At 39.8% G+C, this 11,360-nt stretch overlaps 2 protein-coding genes across 3 annotated transcripts in view; one reads left to right on the top strand and one right to left on the bottom strand.

Moving 5' to 3' along the window:
- The window catches only part of Hbp1 (HMG-box transcription factor 1), a 27,072-nt gene extending 16,152 nt beyond the window's left edge, over window positions 1–10,920 (top strand). Inside the window, exons 7-11 of the mRNA XM_021179461.2 lie at window positions 2,114–2,270; window positions 3,087–3,231; window positions 5,915–6,238; window positions 8,703–8,844; window positions 9,865–10,920. Of these exons, the coding sequence (XP_021035120.1) occupies window positions 2,114–2,270; window positions 3,087–3,231; window positions 5,915–6,238; window positions 8,703–8,844; window positions 9,865–9,882 (786 nt within the window). The 3' untranslated portion in view covers window positions 9,883–10,920. The remainder of the gene's footprint in view (window positions 1–2,113; window positions 2,271–3,086; window positions 3,232–5,914; window positions 6,239–8,702; window positions 8,845–9,864) is intronic.
- Cog5 (component of oligomeric golgi complex 5) overlaps window positions 1–11,360 on the bottom strand; it is a 293,171-nt gene that overhangs the window by 1,983 nt on the left and 279,828 nt on the right. The window lies entirely within an intron of this gene.

Below are 11,360 nucleotides of genomic sequence, written 5' to 3'. Positions count from 1 at the left end.
GTCTGCTTGTCTTAGGAGAGTGTGTGTGCAGTCTGGTTGTCTTAGGAGAGTGTGTGTGCAGTCTGCTTGTCTTAGGAGAGTGTGTGTGCAGTCTGGTTGTCTTAGGAGAGTGTGTGTGCAGTCTGGTTGTCTTAGGAGAGTGTGTGTGCAGTCTGCTTGTCTTAGGAGAGTGCAGTCTGCTTGTCTTAGGAGAGTGTGCAGTCTGATTTTGCAGTCTGGTTTTGCTTCTCCTACTTTACACAAAAACTTGTCTCCTAGTTTTGAAACCTCCGCAGCATTTGCTCATTGAACTACTTCTGACATTGCGGTCCCTCAGTGTACACAGCAGCAGTACCCTAGTTCTCAGTCTTTTGCTTATTACTGCCAGTGTCCTCCTCCTCATAGACTGGAGCACTGACAGCACCCAGGCATCATCTTTGTAGAGAGCACTCTGAATTCAGTGTATACTCCAGCAAGTCTTATGTGACTGACTTTAATCATCCTGGCCTTCACATCCTGATATGTGATGTAAACTCAGGTTAAAATCTTAGTAGCTTTAAGAAAAAAAAAAATTTAACATTTATTTTATTTATTTTATGTGCATTGGTGTTTTGCCTTCATGTTCATGTCTGTGTGAGGGTGTCAGATCCCCTGGAGTGGAGTTAACAGTTATTAGCTACCATGTAGATGCTAGAAATTGAACCCAGGTCCTCTGTTAGAGCAGTCAGTGCTCTTAACAATAGAGCCTTCTCTCCAGCCCTAGAAAACTAATTTTGACTATTTGTTAATCTGTCCTTTACTTTTCCACCTACATGTTAGACATCACTAATGAGTCATGATCAATTTTTTACACTCTGTATGGCTTGGGTTACATCTCACTCCTTTTAATTTCTGCCTATCTAAGTATTTCTTTAAATTAAAATTCCTTTAAAATATTTTTGCAGACCACATTCAAAACTCCGAAACTGTCTTTCATTATGTTCCTTCTCATCCCTTCATACTCAGTTTTCTATTCCATGGTATTCACAGCGTTGTTAACCCATCATTTGTTGATCACCTGGTATACAATTGGGTGCTGTAGCTAGCTGCGGTCATGTGTCGTTTTCTGTGAATGCAAGGGTAAACGCTGATTTCTTTCTTTTCACCTTGTTCATGTGTTCTGTAAGCCCACCATCTGACATGTATATTACTCAGTAAATGCCCACTGAATTTAAGTTTCATCTGGTTCTTCTCTCATCAGTTGTGGACTCAAGATGTACAGTGGGTATCTCATAACCTCAAATAATTAAAATGCAGGGGTGGAAAGATGGCTAGAGTAGTTGCTGCTTTTGCAGAGCACATACAGCTACTAGAGCTTGTACACCCACAAATACACCTTTAAAAATAATTACATAGTAGAGTCCCCTTTTTCATCATCATGATCTGAAAATTGACAACCACATTAATAAAAATTCTTCCATTGTCTTCCCACCAACACCTGAGTGAGATTTCATCTTGCCCTCTGCAAACTGACAAACTGTCCCCGTTTTCAGCCTTATTTGCGTAAGTCTGAACTTAACCTTTTCTTTTCTTTTTTTTTTTTTTTTTNTTGTTTTTAAGCACTACTACTTAGTACTACTCAAAGAAGTTGTTACTTGCAACTGTTCTATTTTTTTGGTTTTTTTTTTTTTTTTTTTTGAGACAGGGTTTCTCTGTGTAGCCCTGGCTGTCCTGGAACTCACTCTGTAGACCAGGCTGGCCTCAAACTCACAGAGATCCACCTGCCTCTGCCTCCCAAGTGCTGAGATTAAAGGTGTGTGCCACCATGTCCAGCACATGCAACTGTTCTCAGCCTAGGCATTTTCTTTTTCTAAATTTTATTTTTTACATCTCACTTCAAAGTCCTCCTTAGTCTATCATAGATAGTCTTTGTTTATTAAACTTCATATTACTTATTTTTGGGTTAAAATGCATATCTCAATCTGATATATATTCTGTGGTCATGATACGTGTGTGTTTCTTTACTGCTTAGTTGAAACTACTTTAAAGCTGGAGATACTGACTAAATTTACCTTTTCCAATCCAGACATATATTGGGAGTTTCCCTGTTGAATGGAACATTTCCAATTTATTTAGTCCATGCATATGCTTTCAGGGCTATGGGTCTGATGGTCTAAAGTTGTTATCCCATGAAGAGAGTGTGTCATTCGGTGAGTCTGTACTGAAGTTGACATTTGATCCTGGTACAGTAGAAGATGGCTTGCTTACTGTAGAGTGCAAGCTGGACCACCCTTTCTATGTTAAAAATAAAGGTACGGCTTCAATTGAATTTATACCAACTTTACTATTATTTTCATGTTTGTGCGTGTTTCACCTGCATGGATATCTGATATTTTGGTACTTCAGTTAACAACTGGTTGTGAGTTGCCAAGTGAACTCCAGATTTCTAGGAGACCAACCAGTGCTTTTTTTTTTTTTTTTTTTTTTTTTGGTTTTTCGAGACAGGGTCAGCCAGTGCTCTGAACTGCTGAGCCATCCTTAGCTCCGAGTTTATGAAAACTTCTTAACATTTTGTAGCTTTAAGAAAAATAATGAAAATTTATTTCAAACCAAATAAAATTCAACAGATGGTTACAGTTATATTTAATAGTGTTTAAGTGCCTTAGCCATGACCAGAAAAAATGTTGCCATGTGCATGAGAAATGTCATTCGTGTAGCATACTGTAAGCTCTCAGGTATAATGTGAGAAGTGGTGGGCTTGGTAGTCAATATTTTTGTTTGTATTTACCTATTAAGCCAGAGTTGCTCTTTAGAGCTTTATTACAGAAATACCGTGTAAAGCATAATTTATTAATTCGTAGGCTACTTCAAGGTTTATTACTTCAGTGTTTCTGCAGATGTTTAAAAGTGGTCAGTATCTGATAGAGGTTTATAAGTAAACCACTGAAGTAAACTCGTTACATAGCTGAGACACACGTGCTTAATCCTAGTAATGGTTTTGTTTGAAAGTGAGAGACGTCACGTGGGGTGTCAGAGCTAAGTGGACTTGTTCTTTTTCCCGTGTGTGTGTATGTTTTCTAATGGCTGCATTGTCTCTTTCCTCATGTTCATCTGTTGTCTAACTCTAGGTTGGTCATCATTTTATCCAAGCTTGACTGTGGTACAGCATGGCATTCCATGTTGTGAAATTCATATTGGTGACGTATGTCTACCTCCTGGACACCCTGATGCCATTAATTTCGATGATTCAGGTGTTTTTGATACATTTAAAAGGTAAAGATGCATTTTTTTTTCTGTTAAAAGTTTTTTCCCTAGTGATAGCTGAGTTATAACTGAAGTCCAACTAAAGCTAAGGTTTAAAGGGGTTGGGAACTGGCCCCCTTTCTATCCAAGTATGCCCATCCCCAAAACCCTGTGATTGCCAGGTATGTGTAGTGGCCTGCCTGTGATTCCAGCAGTGAGAACAGGAGGCAAGGGCTCTGCGAAGCAAGCTGGTTAGCTTGTCAGTCCAGTTAGAGACAGTAGAGAGCAGTTGAGAAAGACTCATTTTGCTGGCTCATGAAATAAATTGTTGTAAATGAGTATAAAATTATGTAAATAGCTCTGTAACTGAATTGTTCACAGGCCATATCAGTATTGCTAAACTGGATTGTACTAGGCGGACTCATGAGACAAATGCATCTATGTTCATGTCACAGTTCATGATGGCAAAAGGATACGAAGCAGTCAGAGAAGGGAAAAACCCCAGAAGAAATAACAAGCCCTATTTTTTTGAGTCCTCACTCAGCATATCTTCAGCTTCCAGGAATAAATAATACAAATGTATGAAATGTTTTTGTCAGAGAAGTTTGTTAGACTCTCACGACATAGGATTTTTTTATTGATAGCCTGGCCAAATAAGATTATCTTCCTGGCATATACCAAAATTCCAGTTTTAAAATGACATCATGTGCTCATGGTTCAGGCTCACTATGAAATTCAAGGCTTGGCTGACAAGCCTTGGGCCTGGTAGGGGCATAAGCTCTAGAGCTGGACTGTCTGCCTTCTCGTCCTCCTGGCTGCACTGAAGGCTAGCTGTGGAAGCTTAGGTACAGTAAAGCAAATTAACTTTTCTATAGTTTTTAAATTCATTGTACAAAGATAGTGTTTTAAGTCGTGACTAATGTAAGCAGACTAGATGAGTTAATACGTGTGACTATGAGCAGGCTCTGCGTTACTGTAGAGTGCCTTTCAGGGTAGTGAGGAAGCAGGTGGAAGACGGCTCACTGAGGAAGAGCACTTCCAGAGGACCCAGGTGCTGGTCTAAGTACCCATACCAGGCAGCTCAGAGCCGTCTGTAACTCAAGCCCCAAATGGCCTCTGGCCTCCATAGGCATCTGTATGTAGACATGCCAAGTACACAGTTAAAAGTAATAAACTAAATCTTTAAAAGAAGAGAGTATACCTAAACATGGAAGGTGTTTGAAGCCGGGCGTGGTGGCGCACGCCTTTAATCCCAGCACTCGGGAGGCAGAGGCAGGCGGATTTCTGAGTTCCAGGCCAGCCTGGTCTACAGAGTGAGTGCCAGGACAGCCAGGGCTACACAGAGAAACCCTGTCTCGAAAAACAAAAACAAAACAAAACAAAACAAAAAAAGAAGGTGTTTGAAGACCAACATGTACTAGGATTAAAGGTGCTGACAGCAGGTACGGCCAGGCATGTAAGCTGTCTGAGAATATAGTCATTGCTTCAGTGCTTGTTCTGGGTATGGGTACTAAGTTTATGAAACCAAATTAATTTGTATCCTCAACGAAATGACAGATTTCTCCACTAGATGGTGGAGTTTTCAAATTTTAGTAACTAGCTTACTCTATTCTACTGGTATTTTACTGGATTTCATAATTTTTTAAACTTCATTTGGTAAGGGCTTCAGATAGTTGAAGGGTATGATATATATTAACTTTGATTTTTGAGCTAATATTTTAATTAATATGGCAGTTGCTTGATTACTTTTGAATTTGGCCATTGGAATTATGAAGGTACTGGTTTATGGGTGAGGATCCTCGGCACTATATTTCAGCTGGCCTCTTTCTTCATATAAAGGGGACTAGATGGACTCCAACTCCAGGCTTGGTGAAGAGCAGGACTATGCCTAGTTTGTTTTGGTGCTTTGGTGCTTATACAAATTGAACTTATATAACAGAATGTGGCCTTTACTGATATGGGTGGGTTAAGATGCTAACTATACATAGGTGGACCTGTATATATTACAACTTTCTGTATCTATCTATACAAGTCTCACATTGCTATGTTAAGTTATCCCATTCCATAGCCATTTGGAGACAAGGTCTCATCTTAGGGCAGGTTGACCTTGAACCTTCTGTGGTGCTCAGGTTTGCCTCTATGTGGAGATCCATCTGCCTGAGTTTTTTTTTTTTTTTCTTCCAAACCCTTGTGTCGAGGGCTGACTTTCAATAGATCGCAGCGAGGGAGCTGCTCTGCTACGTACAAAACCCCGACCCAGAAGCAGGTCGTCTACGAATGGTTTAGCGCCCTGCCTGAGTTTTCTAAATGCTAGGAGTACTGGGCTGAATGGCTGCCCTCCTCTAACTAGCTCTTGTCGTTCAGTTGTTAGCTTTCAGGCCTGAAATATAGCCCACTCCATTTTAGTTTCCTAGGTTTATACTTCTAGGCAAGAAATGAGATGATCAAATTTGTTAAAAAGTGAATCTAGAAGAGTGAAGGACACGTATGGGGTCTGTAGAAGTTAACTGCTGTGAAGGAGATATGCTGGTTATGACTTCTTTTGTGGGACGTAGAGGTTGGCTTTGTCATAAATGAGGTTTTCTACTAAGTGCAGTGGCAGAAGCTGGTAGACATCAGGTAAGGGGCAGTGAAGGTTTCAGTCAAACGCAAGATTTTTACATTTCTGTCTTAGATACTTTATAACCTCACTCTAATTTTGTTAATTCTCTAGCTATGACTTCACACCTATGGACTCTTCTGCGGTCTATGTTTTGAGTAGTATGGCTCGTCAGCGCCGTGCATCTCTGTCTTGTGGAGGAGGACCTGGTACTGGTCAAGAGTTTTCGGGATCTGAATTCAGTAAAAGCTGTGGTTCACCTGGATCATCACAGCTTTCTTCTAGTTCTTTGTATGCTAAAGCTGTCAAAAGCCACAGCTCAGGGACTGTGAGTGCCACTTCTCCTAATAAGTGCAAAAGACCAATGAATGCCTTCATGCTTTTTGCCAAAAAATACAGAGTTGAATATACTCAGATGTATCCAGGGAAAGATAACAGGTAAATAGTAATGACTGCAACTCTGACTTGTCAGGCAGGTCACAGTAACTGTGCCTGCAGAAGAAATGCCTTCAATGTCTTCTCTTGATTTCCTTCCATTCTTCTTATGTTGACTTTACATATATATATATATAGTTTTTATAATACATAGATTATACTATGTACTCCCCTTTGAAAACAATAAGTTTAATTTACCTGGTAGAGGACAGGTAAATTTCTTGGGTCAGATTTGGTAGGGTTTATATAAGGGCCTCACTGTGGGACATAAGACTTGTCAACTTAGCCAGTAGATCGTCACTCCTGTTTGCTGTAGCCTTACTTAGCTCAGCATCAGTTACTGAGTTCAGTCTTGTACATCACATGCTAAAGGTACCTTCTTGCAATCTTCCTATTTTTCTGAGAATGAAAATGACCATTTCCTTTATCCTTGGGATCACGAGTAAAAATACTATAAAATAACTGAATTTTCAATTCAGATTGTTAATGTCTTAAAGTATGTAATTTTTTTATTTTATGTGCATTGGTGTCTGCATGTTTGTCTGTGTGGGATGTCAGATCTTGGGTTACAGACAGTTGTGAGCTGCTATGTGGGTGCCAGGATATGAACCTGGGTCCTCTGGAAGAGAACAGCACTCTTAACTGCTGAGCCATTTCTCCAGCTCCTCAAAGAAGTAATTCTAATACTACCTACATTTTAGAAAGAAGCTTTGCATTCCAAGTGCATCTTTAAGAGTTGATGTGTTTCTACAGAATAGCCTTGGCCTAGTATTTGGTTATTTCTTTAGAAGTGGAATTAAGGGTAGCCAGGGCTAAGTAGTGAGACCCTGTAATTTTTTTTTTTTAAACTCACATTGGAGTAGTCTCTGGTCAGGAATATATTATAGTTTAGCAGAAAACATACTTCTAAAATGTAAAAGCATTTTAAGAATGACTTACCCCCCCCCCCCAGGTCATCTTAGAGACTTCCTGACAGATGGGGCATGTGTTTCTCTTTTCACACCTGTTTGGTACTTGTTTATTTAATGAGTCCGCTGACATCTAGAAATGGTACTTGTTTTCTTGTATCATATTAAAAAGACTTTGTAAACACTGGAGTGCCTGCCAATAGCTCTCTGAGTTTACTTGAATTCTGGAGGAAAGGCCTTTCTTAAGAGTAGCTGTCTCGCCGGGCGTGGTGGCGCATGCCTTTAATCCCAGCACTTGGGAGGCAGAGGCAGGTGGATTTCTGAGTTCGAGGCCAGCCTGGTCTACAGAGTGAGTTCCAGGACAGCCAGGGCTACACAGAGAAACCCTGTCTCGAAAAACAAAAAACAAACAAACAAAAAAAAAGAGTAGCTGTCTCATTTCCACTTTTGTTTTTCTATTTTAGGATCTATTTATCAAAGATAGCTCACTTATCAAATATATTTATCAAATATAACTCATAAATCTTACTTTCCACTGCGTTTTCGTGTTGTTTGTGTGTGAGTGACACACTAACGGGAAATGAGTCAAATGGACCTTTTTCCAAATCAAAAACCAGTTTGGATTTTTTTTTCTTCTATAGAGGTAGATCTTTATTCCATGAATAAGGAATTTTTTTTCTTAGGGGCAGAATGTAGACATATAGAAAGCTATTAGGCCAGTTGGCATATACATTAATCAGGTTGAAACTTAGGCGAGGAAGGAGTCTAGACTGAATCATAGTGCACCTCACACTGCCCACCATGTTTAACCTAAGAGAAAACATCAAGAATGCATCAGCACCCCATTTGAAACATTCTAACTCTGGGGGACTGAGACTGCTATGTGTCTATTCCTGTGGTTTAGATGGCAAATATGTCAGCTATTTTATGCTATCTTTAATCAGAAATCTGTATAAGTTGGTTTTAAATAAAATATAGCACATTCAGTTGTTTGATGTGTTGGACTTAGTTATGGCTACTGTGCCCCTGAAGCGTCACTGTCTTCTTTCTCAGCAGTCTCTTGTGTGTACCGTGTCACTGCTAATAGTTTTGGTATCTGAATAACTAGGAAAACAGGAAAATAGTTTGAAGTTTGTACAGTAATGTGTCCTATCAACTTTGACTCCCTCTTACCCTTTTGGATTTATTAAAGCAAAGACAGTCTTTCTTACTTGGCTTGCACTGCATGGGGGAGTAAAGCTTTTATTATAACCACAATAGCTTGAATAGCTTTGCACACAAAATAAGTTTTAATACAAGTTGAGTGCCCCATGCTGCTGACACTGAAATTTCCTTTGGGAAATTGCCAGTTTTCTGGCAATTTTGGATGTTTTAGAACAATTGCAAATACTATCATTGTTGCACCAACTGATAAATGGATGCATATGACAGGATTTCGTTGAAATGACCATGGTAGTCTTGATCTTTCCCCTTCTGTTTTTTTTACATTTCTCCCCAAAGTAGTAGCAGCTGCTACACATTTTATGAAACTTTACATTATGTAAATATTTACTTTGCAGAGCCATAAGTGTGATCCTTGGTGACAGGTGGAAAAAAATGAAGAATGAAGAAAGGAGGATGTACACATTAGAAGCAAAGGCTTTGGCTGAAGAACAAAAGCGTTTAAATCCTGACTGTTGGAAAAGGAAAAGAACCAACTCAGTAAGTGTTAGTAGTAACAGAAGTCCTGATCTGATGCTCTGTGTGTTCTTGTGCCCGTGATGGCATACCTCACCATTATTATACTTCAAACCTAATAATGGAGTCTGCCTTTTCAATCAAGAACCACTTGTGTAGTGCAGCAAGCAGATTTTCTCAAGCTAGCTGAAGAATGCCCCAAGTGCTGAGGAAGTTTTAGAGTATACTACTAGTGGTCTGGTTAAAAGATGGACATCATTAACTCATTACAGTAGACGATCTCTGGTTTTTGGTAACATCCTTGCAGGCTTCTGCTATAGGCAGAAACTAGTAGACACAGGAAGGATGGGAAAGAAGTTTCACAATGCTGTCTTTGGCTGGTAGACTCCATTCTTATATTTGTTCTTTACTTGAATAGCATCCTTTATGTTTTCGTTTTAGATTATTTAGCACAAAATACATAGGATAGACTAGAATAAGCTTATATATTATTTTTTAAAAATGAAGATTATTGGAACAGTGGTTAAATGGCTCAGGGATTTATTTTAAAGTAGGGTCAGCCACCAGATGAACTATAGTGTAGAGATTTGTTCTATGTTTTTTGGTGTACATGTGTGTGAGTCAAGGTTTCATAAGTAGCCCAGACTGGCCTCAAACTTGATTTTGTCCCCAAGGATGACCTTCACCTTCTGATCCTTCCGCCTCCAACCCCTTACAGTCCTTTCAGGGATTACAGCTATGCAATACAACCCTCAGGTTCCTTGTATGTGTACATTAAAGTCACAGAACAAACTCAAGTGTTGGTCTTGCCGCCTTCTGCTTATTTAGTGCAGGGGTTTGAACCCAAGGCTCTGTGCTTAAAGGCAAAGTATATCTATGGAACCACACACCCATTTCCTACAAACTATTCTCTAATATCTGGAACTTCATTTGGGACATTACCACTTTTCTGTGCATGCTGTTCTCACATTTGTTTAAATTTTCCAGATACTTAAGCTATGAGCCATTAGGAAACTGAGAATCTTTGCTATTTTGTTTCCACAGGGCTCTCAACAGCATTAAACCTGATGCTTGTGTTTGTAAGTCTGCATCTGCATAAGTACTGACTCTGGATGGAAAAGCTTGGAAGACCTTGGTCTCACCATTTGTCCTACATTTGTGTGACCATAAAATGCTGGAGCATTGAGTTTTGTAATGATTTAATGGGTGAGGATTGCTTTCTCCATTAGAGCATTAAGCTATAACTATCAACATTGTAAACCAAATTGCCTTATTTTCCTTCCAAACTTCATATATCTATCAGGTAATATAGGCTTGAAAATTGATATCCTGTGGTGCTAAAGTACAGTAGAAAGATGTGTATACGTTTTATTTTAAATTGTACGAAGGGGAATTTAAAAATACGTAACTGCTGTTTATACATCAGCTCCTTACTGCTTATTAATCTGTATTGTACCCACGATATCAGGAATGAAGCAGACGCTGGCCTTTCCATGAATAGCCACCACATGGCCCAGCATCTCTGCCAAACACAGTTGCTTCTAGTCTGGCCAGTGCCAAGAGACAACATAATATGGCAGGTGGATGGTGTCGGTGTCATTGTCTCAGCTCAAAGAGCCACCTGCTTCAGATGCCCTGGGCATGTGCTGAGTGGATGCACCAGGGGGCAGCACACCTCCATGATTTCCAGTGGGGCCCAAGCCAGGCCAAGGTGCAGTCAGTTAATAGCATTGGGACAGTCATTGTAATGGTGCTGTTACCAGTCAACACCATTGTATTTTACCGCCTTCCTGTCTCCTCAGCCACATACCCTCCATCTGTGCTGTCAGTGTGTCTCTCTGGTGGGGGCAGACTTTGCACTTACTGCAGTGCACCACTTGCACTTTACTCCCTCCGGCTTCTGAGACAGAGCAAGTACTTGGGCAGTCCCGCTGCTCTTGCTCTGAGCTACAATCATGGCTTCTCATGTTACTTACCAAGTGAGAGTTTTGGTTAGTAATCACAGCTGTAAAATTGATTTACACTTGTTAAACATATTGCCCCTCAATTTTGCACACTATATTCTTGTATATTATTTCAAATAAAAGGAAAAAAAAGGTCTGTCTTTGATTTCTGGATCAGTATAATCTGATTAGCAGATGGAAAACAAATTCTTGATAAAACTGAGTTCTGGTGTTATAAGTAGGTTTCTGGTGGGGTTTTAAAAATTAAAGAATGTTAACAATGGAGTAAGGACTAGAAAATAAGGCTGAGTGCCTGTTTCTAGTAAAATGACTAAAGAAACCCTGACTTCATCTAACTTCATTCAGTTAGATCCAGTAAAGAGCATTTAGCAGTGTGTCTGCCTCAGCCTTGGGCTCCACCATAGTTACTGGGCTTGCTGCATGTCCACATCACTTTGGGGTAGAGCGGCTCTGTCAGGTGTATACTCCTCAACTCCCTGCTGATGGGACTTCGTTATGTGCTTAATGCTAAAGAAAGTGGCAGGCTGGGAGGATACTGTCCCTTCAGAAGCAGTGAAAATAATGAGTCAACTATGA

The sequence above is a fragment of the Mus caroli genome, chromosome 12 (genome assembly GCF_900094665.2).
Source record: "Mus caroli chromosome 12, CAROLI_EIJ_v1.1, whole genome shotgun sequence".
Lineage (NCBI taxonomy): Eukaryota > Metazoa > Chordata > Mammalia > Rodentia > Muridae > Mus > Mus caroli.
This window is presented reverse-complemented; position numbering and strand designations above follow the sequence as displayed.